The 25,932-nt window shown below is 35.0% G+C and overlaps 1 protein-coding gene across 4 annotated transcripts in view; it reads left to right on the forward strand.

Annotated features, from left to right (window-relative positions):
• LOC132707383 (adenylate cyclase type 2-like) overlaps positions 1-25,932 on the forward strand; it is a 359,565-nt gene that overhangs the window by 306,009 nt on the left and 27,624 nt on the right. For all 4 annotated transcript variants that reach the window (XM_060679222.1, XM_060679223.1, XM_060679220.1 and 1 more), the window contains 3 exons: positions 23,019-23,147; positions 23,215-23,384; positions 23,441-23,612. In XM_060679222.1, coding sequence (XP_060535205.1) covers positions 23,019-23,147; positions 23,215-23,384; positions 23,441-23,612 — 471 coding nt within the window. The remainder of the gene's footprint in view (positions 1-23,018; positions 23,148-23,214; positions 23,385-23,440; positions 23,613-25,932) is intronic.

Genomic DNA, 25,932 nt, shown 5'->3' on the forward strand with positions numbered 1-25,932 from the left:
TTTCCGAAACAATTCGTGGCCCGCGACGTTAATCGTTTTCTCGCACGAAATATGGGGGTAGTTTTTACGTCGACGACTACAGAAATTCGAAATTAAGGCGATATTTTAACATTCGACGATATTAGAGAGCCGGTTTTGATTATTGCAAAATGCCGCGAATAAGCAATACTATGCCTGTCGGTAAGACGGTGCTTTGGGGAGTTTATTGTGACTCTCGCTGGATTCCTCCTGCGTCGCTTATTTATACATCAAACTTGCTGACGTTTCACCAATCATCTTGTTGGCTTCCTCAGACATTAACTCAAGCTCTTTGAAAAATTGCGAAGGTTATTCAAATAATATTCTGAACCTTATGCTTCATGAAGAGTGTAAACAAATTAAAACAACGGTGTAGGTAACTTTCGCAAATCGACAGTTCTATTGAAAGCGGTGGGCCCCATGAACAATAAGGTTTTAATTGCTGTGAGTTTATTTATTTATTCTAATGACCATTTTGCCTTCTTCAGACGAAAAAGTCTCCTGCTCTAGTAGAACACTTGGAACTTGTTGAGCCAATTTTAGAAAACATTTACTTTGGTTGTGTGATGCGGTGTTTTTCCACTAGTCTCTCCACCGTTTTAACTTCATAGAACATTTTCTACTGATGCAGAGCGGGATCAGGCTGTCATAACACAGTTTGACAAAAAAAAATATCAAGTCTATTTTCATTACTAAAAACTATTGCGTTAATAAGCCTTTACTATTATACTATACTTTACCAGCCGTTCTCGTACATTAGATCATTAAAAAACGTCAAAACTAAACAGACTCAACTTTTATTTATTTAAAAAATAAAAAGATAATTTAAACTTTTAAATAAACAACTTTAAAATAATTAGGTTTATGTAAATGCATGAATTGCATCAAATTTAGAAGATGGTTGATCCTGCATCATTTTAATTAACACAAACAGGACAAGAAGAAACACTTAGAAGGAGTTTAGTATTTTGTGCAATCTACATCCGCAACAATCATGGCTAGAGGGCTCATGGCCATGAAAGGAGTTATGAAGTTTTCTTTAGGCGACAATTCTTCCCTTACTTCCCGAATTTTAGAGCCATTGCATAACGATGTTAGTAGTGTGGACAGGACATTGGTCTTGTTGAGAAATAGTATTATTTAAGCTGTGTCACATTGGGCACCAGAACGTTGTTCAATATTTCGGCATAAGTTTGACCAACAAATCTTCGCTCAATACACTAGACCAGTGGTAGCCAGCTTCTTCAATGTGTTGAGCTACTTTGTTAATTTTGGAATAAACAGTGAGCTACCCACACGGAAGCCTATATGGATCTGGGATTATCTTGAACTTGAAATAAAATTTCTAATTCTTCTTCTTCATAGTTAGCATTCCGGTTTACCACTTTCCGTTTTTCATATTCAATACTACCACTAGCATCAAACCATTCCGTTGAACACTGAAAAGATTGTCGAGTTCAGTGGTCGCCAACCTCTTCAATGTGTTAAGCTACTTTGTTCATTTTGGAATAAACAGTGAGCTACCCACACGGAATCCAACGTGACGCAACGTAAATGAAATAATGCACAGTTAAAATACATAGGTACTAATAATAAAATAATAAAATAACTAATATTATTAGCACACACTTGTTCATAGCTACACTTCTACCTACCAAACGAAGGTGTTTGGAAAATAAAGACAAACTTTTATCCAGCCAGAAGGGCATGTCACGTAAGATTTAAAAATAGTTAATAATAACAACAAAAAAGTAACGCACCATCATGAACATAAACATTGAGAAATAAAAAAGCACCATGAGAAAGCTGACACTCAGACTCATCGATAATTTTTTTAATGTTTGCAGTATAATTTGATACAGCCATTCGAATACAATTACCCAAATGTTCATCTGTAAGTCGATTACGATATTTGTTCTTAATAAACTTCATATTGGAAAAAGAAGATTCACACAACTGAATAATGTTTTCACTTTCAAGGCAACGCGGCATATAACTGAATATTGGTCTTTACATACAATTGGCCAGATACATATGGTAGTTGAGACTAACGATTTTAAGGCTATATCATTTTGAAACTTAATTACTTCCATTTCTGTTGCAGCGATGTCTTCGCCAAAGTTCTGCATAACACAACTTGCAAGCTATTGGGGTATCAATTTCCATAAAGGGTGAAACAAAAAACTGCGCTACTAAAGCCAATTCGTTGAAATCCTTAAATCCTTATTTCTACATCATATCTGCTGTCATAGGGTGCTAATGGATTTTGAGATATCTTTTCTGAAAGAATATGAAAATGCTTGTCATCGCTGTTAATTTGGTTTCGCTCCCAAAACTCCAGCTTTTTGATAAATGTTTGTTATTTGTCTCTCCCGTGAAGCTGCAAATTAAGTTTGTTTAATTTCTCTGTAATGTCCACGAAAAAACCAAAATCTATAAGTCGGATTGAATTTTCTAGTTCCGGAGTCGGTTCATCGCGTTGTTTAAAAAATATTGTTCACAATTTTTACCATCAGTTTCAAAACGTTATTTAGTTTCAGGAAATTGCGGAAAACTTTCATCTTTACGATATAACGCCACCAGACTCTTATCACAACCCACCATCGCTGGAGCGCCATCGGTTTTCAAGCCTACCATTTTTCTCGGAAGAAATAATATTTTTTAAATGAGAAAACAACTCCTGTCCAGTAGTGTGTTCTTTCAGTGGAATAAAATTCAAAAGATCTTTTTTAATTGTAAAATCACTAAAAACCATCCTGACGAACCATCCAGTTGAAGTGAAAAATAAACCCATTTATCTAAAAAATATTATTTCTTATTATTTCTACAAGTCTTATCACTGTATTAGCAGCAGGTTGCATAGATTTTATAGCTGAAACTATTTCGTCTTTATTTCTGAAGTTGGCAAATAACGAATCGGCAGCTTCTAAAAACGCCTGTTTTATCAATTATTTTATTTATTTATTTTATTCAATTATCTGGGACACAAGATAAAATGCTTCAGTTGCAACCTTATTTTAGTCGACTGTTCTTAAAAATATTGATTGTTGTCCAATTAACTGCTTTCTTAACTGTTTCAGTTTCTCCTTTCTGGCGACAGAATATAGTGGGAATGATTTTTCAAAATTAGAATGTACAGTTTTATGATGTCTCTCAATATTTCCTTTTCTAGCAACGGAGATCGAAGTATTACTTCTGTAAAAAAATATTGTTCTTCCCTTTCCGAATGAAAGTGTCTTTACCTTACATAATATTATTTATCTTAAAAAAATATCTAAAAATGATGAATAATGAATTTGTTTAAGAAAAGTATAAATTTTAATGATAATACAGTACTTTATACTATTATTCCGTTACACGTAAAAATATACAGTGTGGTCGAAAAGTCGTACATAAATTAAATACTGATTAATAATTTTTTTTAGAATGACATTTTTAATTTAGTTTCTTACTTCTTCACATTTTTGCGTAATTCATTTATTTTTCAGTGACACTTATTAAAACTTGTTTTAACAACACCAACAATGTGTATTATTGAAGAAAAACGAAAAACACCTCTAATTTTAACCTTGAATTGTGATAATGTATATGTAATTACAAAAACAATATTACAAAAAGATAATCATAAATATTTTAGAGAAAAGGGGTAAAAACGAAGATGAGATATTGATATTTGAGTACTTTGAGTATTAAGAATTTCGCAAGTATAATCTTATTATTTAGGGCAATAAACAAGCAGAACTTTTTATGACAAGTCTTTTTATGGACTATTGAAATCTGTACAGTTGCGTCTATGAAAATCTAGTACAAAAACATATCTCATAATTCCTAGTCTATTATAAAAAAAAATCTGATTAGATGCCTAATAACTTTCTGTGTCACAAATTTTTAAAATGACACAGGGCAAACACAGGTTTTAGACTGTCATGTATGCTATATGTCATCCATTAGTCAAAAAACACTTAATAGTCTAGGATATAAATATTTCTTCTCAAAAAGCTGTAAATCTGGCAATATTGCCATTAGCATTTTTGAATTTTGCATGTTCAAAAACCCTACAATAGTAAATTTTACCAAAATTAAAAATATATACCAGCACTGACAGCACTTCTTAAAAAATAGATACCCATTAAGATCGCAAATTATCGCATAAATAAGAAAATATGTCTTTTTAAGGACATATTAAGTAATAGTTCTATGCTAATTTGAAGATGGGGAAACGCGGGGAAATGTACTTTTTGTCCAAAGAAAACGAAACATTTATGTATTTTAAGAAGTGACGCCATTGTGACATTAAACCAACTCAAAGATGATAATAATTGCATAGATAATAATAACTATATGCTTGTACTTACCACTAGCAATAGGCTCCATACTAAAATTTTATTATTTTTCAATCACCAACTTTCGAAAAAATTGTTAATACACTGAGGCACTCTGATTAAATGAATACAAATTAATAAACTTTCAATAACAATAACATAATATATAATATATAATATAATAACAAGTTTCAATAACAATATGGCGCGTAGCAGCGCGAATCAAAACAAAAGTTTGTTGATTTATAATAGCCAGGTAACTAGATCGCTGAAATGTAATGGATTTAGCTCAAGATTTTTAAGATGCAGTTTGTGATTTCTGGCCAGCTTTTGAGGAAAATTCGCCTGTGTCCGCTGGGCGTTGGTTATGCGTTCAGTTTTATACTGAGCGCGATGTTGCCGCCCCGTGCGTATTTATCCCGTTCAAAGCAATCCAGATCATTCTCAAACACTAATGCATCAGCGGCAGATCGCTCACTGCAACGTTGCCGCTGTTTATGTTTAATATTATGACAATTAGATTTTTTTGTGGAATTTTGAAGCTTCTCTGATATTTGCAGATTGTATTTTTAAAATTAAAATCGTTGTGAGAGCTACCAGAATTGCCTCCGCGAGCTACCGGTAGCTCGCGGAGGCAATTCTGCTACCGGTAGCTCGCGATCGGCAGGTTGGCGACTGCTACACTAGACCACTCCCGTTCCTCTCGATGAAATAAATCCCCATACGTATACACTGCAATGTCTACAGTACTGTACCTGTCAGCAAATCGAGGGTAGAAACGCGGAAAAAATGACTATATCCCAAAACTGTTGTTTTCCACAGGCTATTGTAATGCTTTTTACAAAACTTCTGGATTCCTCCTGCGTCCAAGACATACGTTTTACCATTGAGTTGAAAGCTAATAATAACCTGCCATTCTTAGATATTCTTATCAATAGAAAATCAGACCTAACATTGGGTCATTGTGTTGACAGAAAACCTACGTACACAGACCGATACCTTAATGCATGGTCACATCACCATCCGGCCCAAAAATCGGTTATCAACTCTCTGGTTTACAGAGCCGTAAAACTATCTCAGCCCAAGTCACTGAAAACTGGATTAAAACACCTTACCACTGCTCTTCTCTCTAATAATTTCCACATTAAAGATATTAAACGTTCCATCAAAAAATACACTTCACCACAACCTTCCAATAGCAATGAGGCCGAAAGCAATCTTACACTTGCCACTATGGTCCTTCCTTACATTCAAAACATCACTGAACATATATCAAAAGTTCTAAAGAAGTATGACGTCAAAATCAGTTTTGCCTCTTGTCCAAAAATCTCTCAACATCTGCGGTTCGTCAAAGACAAAATTCAAAATTTGAGACGCCAGGAGTTTACAGCATTCCATGCATATGCGCCAAAGAATACATTGGAGACACCGGACGAAAAATATCAACTAGGCTCAAAGAACACGAAACAGCCTTACGACTAAGACAAATAAACTCATCAGCTGTTGCCGAACACACTCATGAATCCGGGCATAAAATTTTATTTAGATATAAAGCAATATATAAGCAGGTACAGGTAAAATACGAGCCAGTTTCAGTCAAGCTCTGAAGAAGCCAACAGGATGATTGGTGAAACGTCACCAATTTCGACTAAGCAAAAACCGACGCACGAGGAATCCAGAATTTTTGTAAAAAGCACACTGCTGCAAAATTGAAATTGAATCTAAATCTAATTATCCCTCCCTAGATGTTAAACTCAAGAGTATAACATTAATGAAGTGTTTGAATAAGGATATCCCACTCTCCTCTCGCTCTGTAAACAATAGATAAAGATAAAGATAAAAGATAATTTTTAGGCCGAATGGTGATGTGACAATGCATTTAGGAATCGGTCTGTGTGCGTAGGTTTTCTATGAACACAATGACCCAATGTTTGGTCTGATTTTCTATTGATAAGAATATCTAAGAAAGGGAGGTTGTTATTAGTTTCTAATTCAATGGTAAAAAGTATGTTAGGGTGTATAGAATGTAAATGTTTAAGAAAACCTACTAGGGATTCTTGACCATGAGGCCAAACAACAAAAGTATCATTTTGGTTTAAAATGGAAGGTGGCTTCAATAAATATATTCGCGATGACTGGTGATAGTGGAGAACCTATAGCATTTTTCAATTAAGGTGAGAAGGTTTGGTTCCAGATTCTCGGTTTTTAATATACCTAAAATGATGGTGAGACTTTCAGGAATAAGAACTTTAGTAAATAGGCATTCTACGTCGAAACTAACTAGAATATCTTCTGCATCTAATGTAATGCTTTTAAATTGTTCAATCAAGTGAAAGGAATTAAGTATGAAACCATCAGTTGTCCCTGTAAATGGTTTTAATAAGGAAGCGAGATATTTTGCTAGAGAATATATGGGTGCTGACAATAGGTCGAAGGGGTAATCCTGGTTTGCGAATCTTTGGGAGTCCACAGAGACTAGGAATTTTGGAGTCATGTGGGTTGATAGATTTTTTTCAAACAATATAAAAGCAGGTACAGAGTAAAATGCGAGCCAGTTTAAGTCAAGCTCTGGCCACTAATTGACAAAGCTCACGTTTTAAAATGACACTTTTCGCACACCTGATCAGCGCATAATTGGATGCTTTAGATTAGGGAGTAGGAAAAATAAATTAAAGCAGATAAATCGGCGCATTCCCCAGCCCCCCGTTTACGTCTTCGGGTCAAAGTAATTTCTTTCCGACGATATTGTGCACTAAACAAAACAGGGAAGCCCCTTGCTCACTTTAATCCCGGGCTAATCCAACGAACCCAATTATCGCGTCGCCCAATATTCATTAGGAGTTTTATCAGCACAAAACGTGATGTTTAATCAGGATTGAATTCCAAACGAGGGCCTCGGCCCTTTAGGGTACCGAAGCTGTTGATGTAATCAAATTAGGAAACCTTTGCCCGTTTAATTAGGAGTTCGCCGACTGATTTCTGCCAATGCGGATTCTTGTCAAGACATAGTCAGATTTGAAACTAAAAGGTTTGCGATACGGTTGCGGGACATCTCGCCTATCTTTAAAGATAAAAAGGTGCTTTTGCCTAACACTGCTTGTTTGCGAGATACAGGGCGTTTCTGAAAACGATGCACTTAAACTACGAAACAGCTAAAAAAGTGCCACCGCTACTTTTCATCTGTCTCACTTTAAAACATACCTATTCTCTGCATACAAAATCGATATTCCAATATTTATATACAATTTTACACAAGAATTTGCCATTATTTTTAGTTGCATATTATACGGAGTGTCTGGCAACAACCTCGTAACATTTTGGGGGGGCGTTTTTCGGATGAGAACGAGAAAATTAATGGTAAAAATACTTAATAAATTAGCTAGGGCCCCTGAAGATAACGAATATAATTTTCTGTGTGCTTGGAATTTTCGTTATATGCATGTTAGACGGCTTAAAATATATTACTAGTTAAATTCACTCAGTTTATGTAAATCCAAAAAGATAGTATATCTAGTGAGTAGTTATTCAGCATTTTGATAAGAAATACAGATTAGATTATTATACAGGGTTGCTTGGTTGAATCTTAACAACGATTAGTAATAGGTAAAAAACTCAAATAAAAAATAGTACAAAACATATAAGCTACATAACCTGAAAATATTTTCACTTATACAGGATGTCCTATAAATCTCCATCAAATCAAAATAGTTTTTTCTTATGGTACGTTATTAAAAAAATCAAATATCTAGAAAGGTTGTACAACAATATAAGCTACAAAACCAAAAATAATATTGCGCAAGAATAATGTAATGTTAACATATAAAAAAACAAAGGGGTACTTTGGGGTACTCACACTTAGATTTTCCAATAAAATTGAGAATTTAAATATATTAAATAAATATATATAAATTGATCAATAATTATCAATCAAAGTAAAAAAGAGTAGCTTCTACCTTCAATAATATTGGCCATTTTTTCAAATTTCCAAAATTAACTTTCTCTCTTAATAATATAGCAGAATATAGATTGCACACAAATGTAAACTTATTTAACCTAATTATCCCTAAATTTAATCAAAATTCACAACTAAATTCACGACACGAATTTTGACAAATGTCAAAACATACTTACCAACAGTTGAGCGTTTCAAAGGCTACTAGATTAATCAATTGTTTTTTGCCGCCTAAGATATAGGGATCGAATCTCCGCGCGACGCGGTAGGAATCAAGAGGTTTTGCAAATAATATTTCTTTTGTTTACGGCTAGGTATAATAGACGGGGGTGTCTCGTAGGTTTATAATATTTTTTCAATTTTTGAAAAAAAATACGTAATCTCCAAGATTTCGAACCAAATAAGTTAGAGTCGGTAGGATTTGCAATGGCATAGTCGGTCATAAAACCAAACTAATTTGCAACAGACGAAATAACTGCCGAACTGTTATTGTCGGGTAGTAGCAGTTCCAATTTTGGCTCTGATGATGAAGACCTTTCCCAGTCAATACCAAACTTAATATGGTTTACTTATATATTTACTCTTGGCATCTCCGAGTATGGGTGAACTAGTTAAATTAATAAGTGCCAAGTACAACTGATTGTGTCTCTCTTAATTCAAAGAAATAATATAATCGTGATCGTTGTCTTCCATTGATCATATAAACATTTAGGTTGGAACAACATCTGTTCAAGTAAAGGGTGTTTTTTTTTCGATGTAGAGAACTTTAAGTGGCAATAAAACATCAATGGATTATTACATTGACATGAATTTTGTTTATCCGAAAGATAATCTTGTGGCATTACATTTTAAATATGATTTCTGGCATATGACCGCCACGGCTGGGGTGGATGTAGTCCAATCTGGACGTCCAATTTTCGATGATTTTTTCCAACATTTGTGGCCGTATATCGGCAATAACACGGCGAATGTTGTCTTCAAAATGGTCAAGCGTTTGTGGCTTATCCACATAGACCAATGACTTTACATAGTCCCACACAAAGTAATCTAGCGGTGTTAAATCGCAAGATCTTGGAGGCCAATTCACAGGTCCAAAACGTGAAATTAGGCGGTCACCAAACGTGTCTTTCAATAAATCGATTGTGGCACGAGCTGTGTGACATGTTGCGCCGTCTTGTTGAAACCACATCTCCTGGACATCATAGTTATTCAATTCAAGAATGAAATAGTTAGTAACGTTCTGGCCATCATCTTTTTGGAAGAAGTACGGGCCAATGATTCCACCAGCCCATAAAACGCACCAAACAGTCAGTTTTTCTGGATGTAACAGTATTTCGACATACACTTGAGGATTAGCTTCGCTCCAAATGCGGCAGTTTTGTTTGTTGACGTAGCCATTCAACCAGAAGTGCGCTTCATCGCTAAACAAAATTCGCTTATGAAAATCGGGAATAACGGCAATCTCGTTTTACACTATTTGCAAGCGTTGTTCAGACGTGAGTCTATTCATGATGAATATATATATATATATATATATATATATATATATATATATATATATATATATATATATATATATATATATATATATATATATATATATATATATATATATATATATATATATATATATATATATATATATATATATATATATATATATATATATATATATATATATATATACATATATATATATGATGACACTATATTCCGGGATATCATCCTTGCGCTCGTTGAACTCCGACTGGAATCCTGCAAATCTTGCATCCGACTGGAATCCTGCACACGTTTCGCCAAAATCTCACTTGGCATCTTCAATGCTCGCGCTCCGAAAACACTTCGAACACTCGGAGCGCGAGCATTGAAGATGCCAAGTGAGATTTTGGCGAAACGTCTGCAGGATTCCAGTCGGATGCAAGATTTGCAGGATTCCAGTCGGAGTTCAACGAGCGAACGGATGATATCCCGGAATATAGTGTCATCACATTTTTCCATCCGTAAATCAATACGTGAGAATATATATATATATATATATATATATATATATATATATATATATATATATATATATATATATATATATATATATATATATATATATATATATATATATATATATATATATATATATATATATATATATATATATATATATATATATATATATATATATATATATATATATATATATATATATATATATATATATATTGCGATTCTAATACAACTTAAAGTCGTTTCTCGCATCCTACTCGCCAACGCTATCTGTCTCTCCAGTCCTCTTCTTGTAGATTTCTTTGGGTCATTGCGTTTCTTATACAGTCTCCCCATGTGTTTCTGGGAGGTTCTCTTTTCCTTTTTTCTGGAGGAACCCAATTCAATATTTATATATTTTTTGGCCATCTATCATCCGGCATTCGACATGCGTGGCCGTACTATTTTAAACTTTTGGCTTCGACAGTGTCAACAATGGTAGTGTCTATCTTCATTTTTTGTTTTATTTCATTTTTACTTATTTTGTCTAGCACTGTTAGTACACAACAGCGTCTCTAGTAGTCCATTTCCATTGTCAATAATATTTTACGTAAATAATCACTCATTTCCCATACTTCGGCCCCATAGGTTGTAATACTCTCTACAGTGGTCTTATAAATCCTAATTTTAGTTTCTGGTCGAATTTGGGTACTCCACAGTATTCCATTTAACTGCTTTGTTGCATGTTTTCCCTGTCGGATGCGGTTCTTAATTTCAGCTCCACTAGTGCCACTTTTTGTTATATTTACTCCCAAGTACTCGTAGGAATCGACACATTTTATAGTTCGCTGATCTAGGATTAAATCTCTGTTTGTGCCTCCTGCGATAAAATATTCTGTTTTTTCCATATTAATTGATAGACCCCAAGACTTGTACGCCTCGGTCAGTTTCCTGACCATATGGTTTATATCCTCCTCATCCTCAGCAAAAATGACGTGAGATGATGAACTGCCAAACCAAAATGAGAATAAATCACTTGGCAGCTGTTAAATCTTAAGTTAAAACTTAAAGTTCTATACATCGAAAAAAAACACCTTTTATAAAGGGAAGCAAGATGAACAAACTATTTTATTCTGTGTGGAATTTTAGTGCTGACTATGCCATCGCAAATCGTACAGACTATACATTTCTCTTCATTTGCTTGAATATAAATTTGTTGCCATAAAACAAATTGCAGCTGTTGTAGCCTATGTAAGCACACTGAATTTTAAAATGTTATGATTCTAAAATTATGTTTTTTTTTCGAACTTTTTTCTTATTTGATGTTATTTTAATGCGCCTTAAAACACCTTCTGAAACGGAAACAAATTTGATTGTTAACTGTGTTTTAATGCATCTGTTTCTCTAATAAATAGAAAACGCTAAGGTGTGCTGAGCACTTACCATTCAACCTTTTGAGCTTCTTCCCAAATCTTTTCCTAAGTACCGAACGACATCCCAAAATGATATATTAGGTTGTTCGGAAAGTCATTTCGTTTTTTCCCGTAAGAGGACTTAATTACGTTTTTTCGAAACCAACTTCACACTTAAGCCACATAACCATTATATGTCTTGAGAGCTGATATTGCAAGGCTTGTGTGTGAAAAAGTTCTATTAATTCTACGCAGTAGTTTTTGGTTGGTGTCCTTTTAAATATGGAGAGCAATAAGCAGCATTTTCGTCATATTTTACTTTTTTACTTCAGAAAAGGTAAAAATGCTGTCCAAGCGAGAAAAAAATTAACGGATGTGTATGGAGAAGGCGTGTTAACAGTACGCCAGTGCCAGAACTGGTTTGCAAAATTTCGATCCGGCAATTTTGATGTCGAAGATGCACCACGGTCTAGAAGGCCGGTCGAAGCTGACAAAGATACGATAAAGGCATTAGTTGATGCAAATCGGCGAATAACCACACGAGAGATCGGTGAGAGATTAAATTTGTCGAATTCGACTGTTTATGGCCATTTGAAAGGCATGGGCTTAACCTCGAAGCTCGATGTGTGGGTGCCCCATGTCCTTACGGAGCGAAATTTGTGTCGTCGAGTTGACGTGTGTGATTCGCTCCTCAAACGTCAAGAAAATGATCCATTTTTGAACAATGTTAAACGCAAGAGGTCATGGAGCAGAAAAGATGAACCGGCTCAAAGCGTGTCAATAGCCAACATTCACCAAAAAAAGGTGATGCTCTCCGTTTGGTGAGATGTCAAAGGAATCGTTTTTTTTGAGCTTTTGCCGGACAATACAACGATTAATTCAGAAGTCTATTCTCATCAACTGGACAAATTGAATGATTCACTTAAAGAGAAGAAGCCCGAATTAATCAACAGGAAGGGTGTAGTGTTCCACCAGGATAATGCGAGACCTCGCACAAGTTTGGTCACTCGCCAAAAACTTTTACAGCTTGAATGGGACGTACTGCAACATCCACCATATTCTCCAGATCTGGCGCCTTCCGACTACTATTTGTTCCGGTCCCTGCAAAATTTTTTGGATGGCAAAACCTTTACCTCAAATGAAGATGTCAAAAACCACCTGAACCAGTTTTTTGCCAGCAAGGACCAAAACTTTTATGAGAGGGGAATTATGTTACTGCCAGAAAGATGGCAAAAGTGTTGGACCAGAATGGCCAATATATAATTTAATAAAATATTTATTCATTATACGAAAACTGTCTTTCATGTTCCCCAAAAAAAAACGAAATGACTTTCCGAACAACCCAATAGTTTGTGGTAGAACATCGGATCTTCTTCTTTAAATAACATTCGTATTAAGACAGGCGTATACTCTGGTCACATGGAAAAAAAGGATAAGCTTATAATTTAAAGTGGCTTGATTACAACTAGCGATGTTTGGACCCGCACAAGACTGGATTTTACTATATTTTTTCTATGTATTTTTTAAGGCAATAGTAATTAGAAATTCTGATTCTTACTCTCGTCCTGCAATTTTCTTTCACTAGTTTATTCATGTATGTAAACTCGAACATATCCTTCCACTCCGAGAGATAAATATTATTGCAGAAATTGGAAATAACAACCCTTTCAAATATCGTAGCTGAAAACGTACACATATGAAACTCGTCCCGGTCCGTACATGGCAACTGGAAAATCTTTGTAGGTCAATGTTCGTCATTTTTGAGTAGCGTTTAGAAAGAAAAACTCAACTTAAGGAACGCACTATATGCGCGAGTCTACTTTAGAATCGGATAATATTGAACATTGAATCTATAGGTGCAAATAATAATTACGCGATTATAATAAAGCCGCCACGAAATCCATAGCGGTCTGGGTATTTCAGTAATGTCAAAGCAATGCCTCCGGAAATGTCTGAAATTCCTCGGAAAAGCGGTTCGTGTTACACGGATCGGTTTGGGATAAATTTTCCGCTAAAACATCCTTTGTGCGTGATAGACGTGCATTATTATTTAATCTAGACTGCAGTTTCCTCGTTATAAAATAGTTTATTTAGCAAGCTCTCGCCCTTCAAATATTCAAGTGGCCAAAAGAAATTTTAATTTAAAATAAATTCTAAAGTAATTTTTAGGGAAGCTTACTGTAAAAAATCAATTCCCGAGTCAATCAGTTTGTTTGTTGTCTTGTTGAGTTAAAAATGATTTTATTAATGATATTAACAGATAGCAAGATTAAAAACAGCTCAATAACATATTTCAAATTATGACAGAATCAACATTTTGAAAGTACCACACAAATTTTTACCACCAGTCAATAAGTACACTGTTAAAAACAATGTTACATCTAAAATTTTAGAGAATCTTGAATAACTTCTGAGTCGAAAATTTCAAAAGTCTTATGTATCTACGACTGCTGACTATACTACGCTATCTTCGACACGTGGTAGAAAAAGTCTATATTCAAATACGCAAACTTGAAAATGAATAAGATTGTTAAGGGTTGAATAACATTTTTCGGTAACTTCATAATTTTTTTCCCTTGAGTTAACTTTTTATTTTCGTGCTGTGTATACAACACCCCCACCATACCCAACCTTGGTCAAGCCGCGCGAAAAGACAGACTTGCGTGAGCATCCGTAGTGCGAACCACGAAAAAACAAGCTCTCTTTTGTGACCGGTTCGCGAAAACCCCGCGCTGTGTTGTGGTCCTTACCACCCCCAACCCTCCAGAAAATACCCCAAAGAAGACCCGGCCGGGCAGACGACGACGCGGGAAACCATCAAGGTGGGTGATTAACCGTTTCGGGTATTGTATGTCCTACCGTTTTCTTGCCGCTCTTTCCCGTTTAAATTTTGAGGGTGATTTACAACCACCTTCCCCTAACCCTTTACAGATTGACACAGCGCGAAAATAAAAAATTAACTCAAGGGAAAAAAATTATGAAGTTACCGAAAAATGTTATTCAACACACCTAAGTCTCGAAACAAAGTACCCACGCGATGTTTTCCAAAGACTCCGAGAAGCGAATTTTAAAATACAGTTGGACAAGTCCGAGTTTTTGCGTAAGGAAGTGGCCTATCTCGGTCATGTAGTTACCCCCTCAGGCGTTCAACCAAATCCCGACAAAATAAAAGCTATTAAGAACTATCCTATTCCTAAAACAACAAAAGAAATTAAAGGTTTTCTAGGTCTCCTAGGTTACTACCGCAGATTTATAAATAATTTCGCTAAGTTAACTAAACCGTTAACAAAATGCTTAAAAAAGGGTGCAAATATTGATCATAATAATGAATTCATTAAGTGTTTCGAAACTTGTAAAAATCTTCTAATAAACCAACCAATTTTACAGTATCCTAATTTCTCGAAGCCGTTTAATTTAACAACCGATGCGAGTAATGTCGCTTTAGGCGCTGTACTTTCACAGGGTCCAATCGGAGCTGATTTACCCGTAGCTTACGCCTCACGCACATTAAACGATAGCGAAACCAATTATTCAACTATCGAAAAAGAGCTTCTGTGTATAGTTTGGGCAACCAAATACTTTCGGCCCTATCTTTTTGGCAGACAGTTTAATATCATTACGGATCACAAGCCCCTCCAATGGCTATTTTCACTAAAAGATCCTAATTCAAAATTATTGCGCTGGCGTATAAAACTAGAAGAATTCAATTATAAAATATTTTACAAGAAGGGTAGGCTCAACACAAATGCGGACGCGTTATCGCGTATCGAAATACATACTAACGAAACAAACGATAGTTTTAATCTAAATCAGTACATGGACGATTTTAATAAAAGCCTCGAAAATAATCAAGTTCCGCCGGACATTAACGACGTTCCAAATAATAATGCTGAAACGTCTTATACAGAAACGAATAAAAATGACCTTGACCTAGACAACATCTCTATGGTTGCGCTGCCTGACACCGACAACGCTACCAATGTCCCAGACGATGACAATATTACTATACATACGAACGCAGATCAACATCCCGCTGTAGGTATCACGATAACAGAAAGCCCAGTTAATTACGGCGCACATCAAATCATAATTAAGTCGGTATTACATTCCCCAATGAAACCTAAAACGATAATATTATTCGGGAAGAAAAAACGCCTTACAATTCAAATATCTCAAAATAATTTCGAAAAAGATATCTTAGAGTTCGTCAAAGACTACATCATACCCGACGTTCAATACCACCTCTATTTTGAAAATCCCGAAATATACGAACCTTTTACAGAAGTAGTTCGTAAATATTTTAAATGGCCATCTTTAAAATTAAAACGCTGTACATCAAAACTTGTCGACATTACCAATAAAGACGACATACAAGACATAATTAAAAACTACCACGAAGGAAAATCGAACCACAGAGGTATCGAGGAAACGGAACAAAAAATTAAAAGTAAATATTATTGGCCATATTTAAAAAACTCAATACAAACATATATCAACACTTGCGAAATCTGCCAACAAAGTAAGTATGAGCGGCACCCAGTCAAGGTAAAAATGAATGTTACCCCTACCGCGAGTAGACCTTTCGAAATTATTCATATGGACGTTTTTACTGTCGAAAAATCAAAATTTCTAACCATCAGTGATAGCTTTTCAAAATACGCGCAAGCCTATCCTATCGAATCCGCAGAATCTGTCGAAGTTGCAGATTGTTTATTAAAATTCTTTTCCCATCACTCAGTCCCTAAACAGGTAATTGTCGATAACGGTCGTGAATTTAGAAATTTGTTAATAACGGAATTGCTTAACTTGCATAAGATAAAACTCCATTTTATAAGCCCTCATCATCCTGATTCAAATGGTATAGTCGAAAGGTTACATTCAACATTACTAGAACATTTTCGCCTCTTAAATACCCAAGGATTCTTAAAATCACCGGCACACTTAAAAATGATATATGCTATTTTAGCATATAACCACTCCATACATTCAGTAACAAAACTTAAGCCAATTGACATAATTAACGGGCATATCTCCGACGATAGTCCCTTCGATATTAATATTGATCAAATATTGATTAATAATTATGTCAATGACCATAAAGAAAGGACCAAAATTTTGTATTCAAATTTAAACAAAAAAATAATCCAAAATAAAAAAATTGTAATAGAAAACTTGAATAAAAATCGCGACAATCCTGAAATATTTCAACCACAGCAAATGGTGTATGTGAAAAAACACATAAGACAAAAAACTGCGAACGAATTTCAAAAACCTACTGTCGTCACTAAATCAGATTCCGCTCATAAAACAGTTTCCACGGGAACGGAAGAAAAGATTCATATGAATAACTTAAAACGTCCCAGAAAGAAAAATTACACCTTTAGTAATTAAATACTTTATTATTTTAGATTCCCAGCGATTGTCACGTGCTTCCAAGAAAGCAGCCACATTGCAGTAAGAAACTTGAATACGAACCCCGGCATGATTCTTTTGAAACTAGGGTCTGCAAAAATTCAAGATTCGGCTTTTAATTTAATATATTATTACGATCTTAATCAAATAGTTTTAGAAGTAGATAAGTTAAAAATTAAGTCAACCATTTTAGCGAAAACTATAGAATCCAATCCTGAATATAAAAATGCAAGTATTAATCATTTTAAACTCCTTTTTCTAATAAAAGAAAAAGTAGAAATAAAATTAAAAGAACTAGTTCCCGATATTCAAAGGTCCAAAAGAGGTTTGATTAACGGTCTAGGTTCAATATTTAAATCAATTAGTGGCAATTTAGATGCTTCTGACGGCGAACGTTATGACGCCATTATTAAAATCCTTGAGCAGAATCAAGAAAAATTGGCAAACAGCATAGCTCAGCAAAACTCGGTTTCTATTAATTTGATAACACAATTTAACACAACAATTCGCAAAATAGCTACTAACGAAAAAATCTTAGAAAATAAAATTAATGAAATAATAATTTTTATTAAGGGTACAGAAGGTCATTCACTCTTTATCGTAGATTACTTGAATCAATTAATAAGCCTTTATGAAATAATATACTCAGTGTTACAGGACATTGAAAATTCAATCTCTTTTGCAAGGCTAAATACAGTACATCCAAGTATAATAAAAGCAAGCGATCTATTTGAAGAACTCCTTAGAGTAGAAAAGTACTTAAATAAAAGACAGTTTCCATTAACAGTAACTCCGGAAAATATCCTTAAATTTCAAAATTTAATCGATATCGAATGTTACATTAACCATAAGAAAATAACATATATTTTAAAGGTCCCGACTACTCAAATCGACATTTTTGATTATTTTCATCTGTATTCAATACCTATTTTTAATGGGAGTCAGTTTAAAGCGATGGTTCCGCGAAATAAATTCTTGTTAAAAAACAAATTGCACTACACATTTAAAAGCGACCCCTGCAAAAAGATTCTACCACAATATTATATCTGCGGAGAAGCCAACCTACAAGAAATCGCTAGAAATAATCCCTGCGAAGTTCAGCTACTTGAAGCTGGTAACACCTCTACATGTCAACAAACTCAAATTACAGTCACTAAGCCAAAATTCCAACGTATGGAAGGTTCCAATCAGTTTATTGGTATCTTCCCTCGCAAAGAAGAAATCAAGTTGGTCTGCAATTATAAAGAAGAGACTCTCATCCTGACTGGTACATATTTGTTTGACGTACCAATCGACTGTAAGGTATCGTCTAGCCAAGGAGTATTCGTAAGCGAAAAATCAACCAGTACTAGCCAGTCGATACTTCTATCCAAATTTGGTGATGTCATTAACCAATTACCAGTTCAGCCAGATGTTAACATCGAGCTCCACGACGTCAAGTTGGACGAGCTGCATACAATAAGGGCCCAAATCCTGCAGAAACAACCAGAAATCTCCACTATAAGTCCTTTCGTCGAGTCTCCAAACTTATGGACCTTATCGATTTACGGGATAATAATTATCGCCTGCTGCTACGCTTGCTATAAGAAGTTCCTCAACATTAGCAATATCAAAAAAGCTGAAAGAAGACCAGAACCAGTTATCGAGCTAGCCAATGTTCAACTTCCACGCTAACCCTTGAAGTTGAATCTAAGGAGGGAGGAATTATGTCACGACTCATCCCTACACCCATAGGAAGAAGATGCTCAGCCAGATTTTGCCGCGTCAGCTTTTAATCATTTAAAACTGTTGTTGCGCTTATTTGTTAGTTAGTCAGTTGAATACGCTCTTGCGGTAAACAATTAATTTTGTAGTTTTGAAAAATAAAGTTTTTTTAAAAAGCGACTTTCGGTTTCCTGTTAGAAAAGTCATGTATTTAAAATTACTAAAGTTTGTGAATAACTATAAAAATCCAAAAGACTGATTCTGATCCGGCTCGAAGGACCAATCTGTAAAGGGTTGGGGGAAGGTGGTTGTAAATCACCCTCAAAATTTAAACGGGAAAGAGCGGCAAGAAAATGGTAGGACATACAACACCCGAAACGGTTAATCACCCACCTTGATGGTTTCCCGCGTCGTCGTCTGCCCGGCCGGGTCTACTTAGGGGTATTTTCTGGAGGGTTGGGGGTGGTAAGGACCACAACACAGCGCGGGGTCCTCGCGAACCGGTCACAAAAGAGAGCTTGTTTTTTTGGTGGTTCGCACTACGGATGCTCACGCAAGTCTGTCTTTTCGCGCGGCTTAACCAAGGTTGGGTATGGTGGGGGTGTTGTATACACAGCGCGAAAATAAAAAGTTAACTCAAGGGAAAAAAATTATGAAGTTACCGAAAAATGTTATTCAACCCTTAACAAAGATATTTTCGAAAAGCTTCAGTGAGTTTATAATCGATTTTGGTATTTGGAACTTAGTTTACAAGCGATTACAATATTCTAACCGTAAAGAAAATTATTTTGAGATATAACCAAATGACTTTTTTTAAAATCTGTATATCAGTGAAAACCTATGCATGAAGGAATAAATACATAGGATTGTAATGAGTCACTATCTTGGAGCACATTTCGGTGTAGACTATAAGAGAGGGACTACAGACAATTTTTAAAACATTTGTATGCTTGAGACGGTTACATGAAGAGGAGGAAGAGCGATAGATTACCAAAAAAATATTTTCGTAGGAACCAAAAAGAAAAGAGAAAGACAAATAGAACCAGATAGAAGACCAAAAAGATAAAAAGAAACGAGGAAGAAATAAAGAAACAAGAAAATAATTAAATCTTCCAATATTAACTTCGTTATACCAATAAGTGTTTCTTATACTAAATTCTAAACACCTATCTTAAATAGATGGATATATATTTATCCTGCTAGAAATAATTACATTCGGTAATTAAAAAAAAAAAAGACAAACAAACGAATGAAACTCAAACGTTACGAATGTTCCACAAATGGATAAAATAAAATGCATATATAACATTCAGGCCAATTAATCAATTAATTAAGTAATTAGTCAGTTAATCTTGATGGTCGATATCATAATGCAAAAACTCTACACAGAAGACTTCTTCGATTTAATAAACAGCGTTTTAAAAACCTGGAAAAAGTTATTATGTTTAGACCTTTCACTCTACTCTATTAACCCAACAGTGTGTTGTTTAAAAATTGCTTGCACATACTCATGACATATAAACTTGCGTGTATAGAAATCGGCCCATTGTGAACTTTTGTTTGAAAGGCAATTTACCATGCTTTAATATGAGTTTAAATGGATTAAAATCTATTTCTGCTTTTTAGGTTCAGCATAGTAAAAAAACTACACCAGTCAAATTGACTTTTTTTTACTAAAAACAAATATGGTTATTGACATTTAGCAACATTTATTTTTTAATAATGGGTATGACACCCTCTTGCCCTAATAACATCTCTTACTCGATTAGGCGTGGATCTAATCAAGTTCGCTATTGTTTTTAGTGGAATGTTAAGCAACTCTTCCTCTACTGCAACAATAAGCTCTGGGATCGAGGTTGGGTGCGAAGTCGCGCTCGAATTCTCCGTTTTAGCTAATTCCATAAATGTTCGATCGGACTGAGGTCGGGACTCCATTACTCGAAAACCAACTTCTGTAATGTAATCTTGCATGATTCTTGCTCTGTACATTGTCATGCACCAAAATGAAGTGTTCTCCAATGTAGTCTACATATGGTACCATCCGATCTGATAAAATATCCTCAATGTCCCTAAACCTCCTGCCCCTTGACTCCGGCTGCCCCTACTGATGAGAGTCAAAAATTTACAGAGGGTCGATTTCTATGCACGCAAATTTATTACCTGATAACTTTACGCTAAAGTACAAATACTCTTTTCATATGAAGTGAATGACCTCATGCTAATAGCCATTGTTACAATGGGACAAGGACAGTGCATAACAGACCATTATTCTGAAAAACCTCTTATTTTCCACTGGATAGCTGTTACTGAGATGTTATAACGTTAGTCAAAAATCGCGCATATATCTTAGGAATTATTAGACTTAAATTTGCGAAATTTCCACTGGTGACGTAGGCGGCGTTGCCACATTTATGGTTTTTTCCCTAAGCTGTCTTTTTTATTTTAAATAGAAATGCATTTTAGGATTGCTCTTATAATTCTAAGTATCTTTTATGTAACATGATGACACTATATTCCGGGATATCATCCGTTCGCTTGTTGAACTCCGACTGGAATCCTGCATCTAACTGGAATCCTGCATCCGACTGGAATCCTGCAGACGTTTCGCCAAAATCTCACTGGGCATCTTCAATGCTCGCGCTCCGAAAACACTTCGAACACTGGACATCTCCCCTCCCGCACAAGCAGCACCGTTACCATCTCCGGCGCAGGGTATATATACCGCACGCATCGCCGATAACCTTCTAGTGTTCGAAGTGTTTTCGGAGCGCGAGCATTGAAGATGCCAAGTGAGATTTTGGCGAAACGTGTTTATTGAAAGAATGCTTGGTTTCCGCGCACTGACTCTTCAGCGCAGTCGTTTTTTTTTGTCGTATTTGTAACTATTAATTTTTTTTTTGAGGTACTGGCTTGTTTGACCGATTTACACACCCTCGCAATCGTTGCAAGGTATCTTGTAAATTACGTGACTCTTCTTTTCGTCCGGTATCCTGTCTTTTAATTTACTGAAAATGTTTTTTACTAAATTGTATCTTTTGTGAGCAATAGTAATGTTGTGATTCATAAAAATTTTGCTAAAATTTTCGGACATATTGGGTATATAAGGAAGCGAAAGATAATTATTTTTTGTTTTTGTTGGGTGTTGTTTTTTTGTTTAGTTTGGTTATAGAATAGGTGTATACGTTTTTTGAAAATAGTGTTAATTAATCGTTCTGGATAGTTGTTTAGTTTTAATGCTTGTTTCGCTTTAGTAATCGATTTTTCTCTGAAATCCGGGTCAGAGAGTTTAATTGCACGGTCAGCCAAGCCAATAATTACGATTTTTTTTTGGATATAGGGTGCTGGGAGTTAAAATTAACGCATCTGGAAGACCAGGTCTCTTTAGTGTACCACTCGGTTTTAATTCCTTTTTTTAAATTATCAAGGGTAAAATCTAAAAAGTTTATTTTACTTTGGGACTCTATTTCTATTGTAAATTGTAATTTCTGATGGTAGCTGTTGAAGAGTTGAAGAATTTCGTGTTGTTTGTTTTTTGGTATGGCCGTGATGCAATCGTCTACGTATCTGTAGAAAAAAGGTATGTCAAAAAGGGCATTGCTAAGGACGGACTCCTCCAAATCTTCCAGTACAATTTGCGCGATGGCGCTGGAAATTGAAACGCCCATGGCGCATCCGTCGATAAAAAACTTTGTTCTATGCAAAATGGGTTGATTTTAGTGTTATTTCGACTGCTTATTGTCTTGACTTCACTTATCGCTTATCAGGGGTATGACTTTTTTATTATCATAGTTGGAAAAAAACGAAAACATTAATAATATTTCTAGGCATTATGACAAAACGAAACGCTTTTAAAGTATAGAACTTTCATATGAAGCTACCTCTTCAATTTTAAGATTTGTGTTTGTCTCTTTTTGGTAAGGTTCTTTGTAATTCCGTTTATATATAAAAAAAATTTAATCGCTTTTAATACAAAGACCTATAACCCAAGAACCAAAAGCTAAACATATGCAATGGAATAAAAACATAGCCTTTCTATTTAAAATAGGAAAGTTAAAGAAAAAACATAAGAGTGGCAACGTTGCCTATATCACCATTGATAATATGATTGGATTTTTGTTTAAGCCCGTATGTTTTCTTTAATTGGTTATGGGAGCAGGTTTTAGGTTAAGATAAGAGATCTTTGCTCCAACCATTTTTTATTATTACTATGTTTTGTTTCAGATCGATTATAATCACGATCCTATTCCCATACCGGACGCGGAGCTCCCAACAGCCTACGACTATAACATATCGAAAAACATCTCGTTTAACTACGTAGAAGATGATATTACCAATTTGCAATATGTGCCGGTAAGTCCAACGTCAACTGTCCCCCATATTCCCAAATGATATTTAATTGTCCTCAATACGATTCCAGACGTACCTATACAGCTCGGCGCTAGTGCTAGCTGCGATTTCCGTATTTTTAAGGATGGGCTTCTTGTTGAAATTTTGCCTAATGTTAACGTCGGTGGTCACCCATATAGTGATCTACAGTTATTTAGATTTCTTCCAAAACTACCACGCTCGAGACCTTCACGACGATGAGTGAGACTGGTCTTCGCGCGTCGAAGTAGATGTGTCTGTCAACGAGTTGATTTTAGGTTCCCCGCGTTGCCGTTCGAACTCAAAACCGCACTCGTACTTGCCATGATCGTCATATTGTTTCACATCCTCGATAGACAGATCGAGTTCACATCGAGGACCGATTACTTATGGAAAGCGAAGCTGAAGGTGGAGCAAGAAGAGGTGGAAACTATGAGGGGTATTAATAAGGTAAGTAAGTATCCATATCCATATCTTTTCTTGATATTTCTGGCAGACGAACGAACTCCTTATTCTGCTTTATGCCGATGACCTCGTTATACTCGGCGACACTGAGATTGACATCAAATGCAAGCTAAAAACTCTTGAAAAATTTCCCAAAAAGCAATATCACTATATACACCATATACATCAAATATAATTTTTGACATCTGAACATTTGTTGTGATTTAAAACAACAATTGACTTTTAAGCAAACATTTATTAAACTTATTTTGTGTTTGTTAAAAGAAGACAAATCTCTAAATAACGCGTCAAATAATTATTATTATTATTATTATTATTATTATTTTCCCAAAGAAAACTACAGAATTCTATAGGAATAGTCAAAGTACGTAATAGGTACAATATACATAGCCATATAAAAAAACATTTCCTCAAAAAAATTCGTCTAGATTATAAAGTGTTTTGGATAACAAAAATATTTTTAATCGTTTTTTAAATAAATAAGGTTTTAAGCTTTTGTCTCCTAACTCGGAGTTTGTTAAATAATCAGGTGACCTCGAAGTCGTCGACAGACTACAGTAGAGTTATAAACGCTTTGATACTGTAAACTGCGGAGTAAAGGTTCCCATACATATTATATTACTTGTTTCTCAAAGTGTCAGCAATTTTTCTATATAAAACCACGGTGCGAACCACATCGCTAGCTTGTTTGTCATCTCGCTTGAATAAAGTTTTTTAAAAAATCAAATTCGTTTTCCACGACGAAAACTGGCGCAGTCGGTAGGATTTCCGTGAAACAAGCATTCCAAAATCGACACTGTTTGGTCTCTCTCAAGAGTTTATTCGCGAAATCCGAACAACACAAAAAACTGTTCAAGTGGGTGCAAAGTGCTCAATTGGCCAGGGGAAGGAACAAGCATCGTCCACAACCCTATTGGTGCGAAATAAGGAACAAAAATCGTCCGAATTTCATACGTAGCCCAGGGAAGAGACAAGCATCGCTCATCCTATTGGAAAACTAGATTAAGAAACGAAACAACCAGGAATGAAAATCGTCGTTCTCTCACTATTAATGTAAGTTTTTCTTTTGTAAATATTTTTCTGATTCAAACTGGAAAGATTAATTTCTCGTTTTGAAACATTAGAGTTAAAACCTAGAGTAGCTTCTGTCGATAATTTTAATACATCATCTGATTCCGATTCCGATTCTGACATTAATTTACACACAATGCCGGATACGGTGAATCTTCAATTAATTAGGTACCAAGCGGATAACATCCCTCATTTCGATGGCAATTCTAAACAAATAAATCGTTTTATTAGAATCTGCGAAAATTTTCTAACTAACCATCAAAATGTAAATAACCCAAACGCTTCAATAAATGTTTGTTTAATCGATACAATAATTAGTAAATTAATTGGTAGAGCAGCAGATTTAATAGCTTCTCGTTTTGAACTCGATAGTTGGTTAAAAATTAAAACAGCCCTTCTGGCAACGTTCTCCGATCAAAGATCAGTTGATTGTCTTTTACAGGATATAATTTCAATGAAACCGAATAGTAGCGAAAGTGCGCATAATTTTGGTTTACGCTTGCAAGATGCCCGTAGTATTTTATTTTCAAAAATTAACTCTACATGCGAAGATATCAATATAAAAACTCTAAAAATTATCCAATTTGAAGATCTAATTTTAAAAACATTTATAAACGGTCTTAATTACCATATGCAGTTAGTTGTACGTTTAAGAAACCCAAAATCTCTCGAAGAAGCCATGTCGTTCTCGTTAGAAGAAGAAAATTTTATCGCTTATAAAAATCGTGTTGATATTTCAACCAAAACTACACCTGTTGCAATGCAAAATAAACCAAAACCTCTATTAGGTCAATACCCAATTAATTACCCATTAGCTTCACAAAATTTTACTAGCCCATTTCAACCGCCAACAATTCGACCAAGTTTTAATAATTTTAACCCCCCGAGATTTCAAAATAATTTCCAAACAACTTATTTTCAGAATATTCCAAGACCAAATTTCCAAAATAATCAAAGACAAAACTTCCCGAATATTCAAAGAATTAACCCGATGATCCAAAGACATCAATTTAATCCAAGACCTTACCCATTTATGCAAAGACCTATGCATTCAATTACAAGACCGATGTTTAATCAATATAACCAAAATCCAACCCCAAAATTTTACAAACTGGAACCTATGGCAATACCCGTATAAATCAAATTCAACCAAATAAAAATTACTATCTAGCAAAAGAGATTGACAATCAATCCACAACCCCCCAAGTTAATTCAAACGACGAAATATCAAATT

Source organism: Cylas formicarius, unplaced genomic scaffold (assembly GCF_029955315.1).
Source record: "Cylas formicarius isolate icCylForm1 unplaced genomic scaffold, icCylForm1.1 PGA_scaffold_9__14_contigs__length_23061073, whole genome shotgun sequence".
Lineage (NCBI taxonomy): Eukaryota > Metazoa > Arthropoda > Insecta > Coleoptera > Brentidae > Cylas > Cylas formicarius.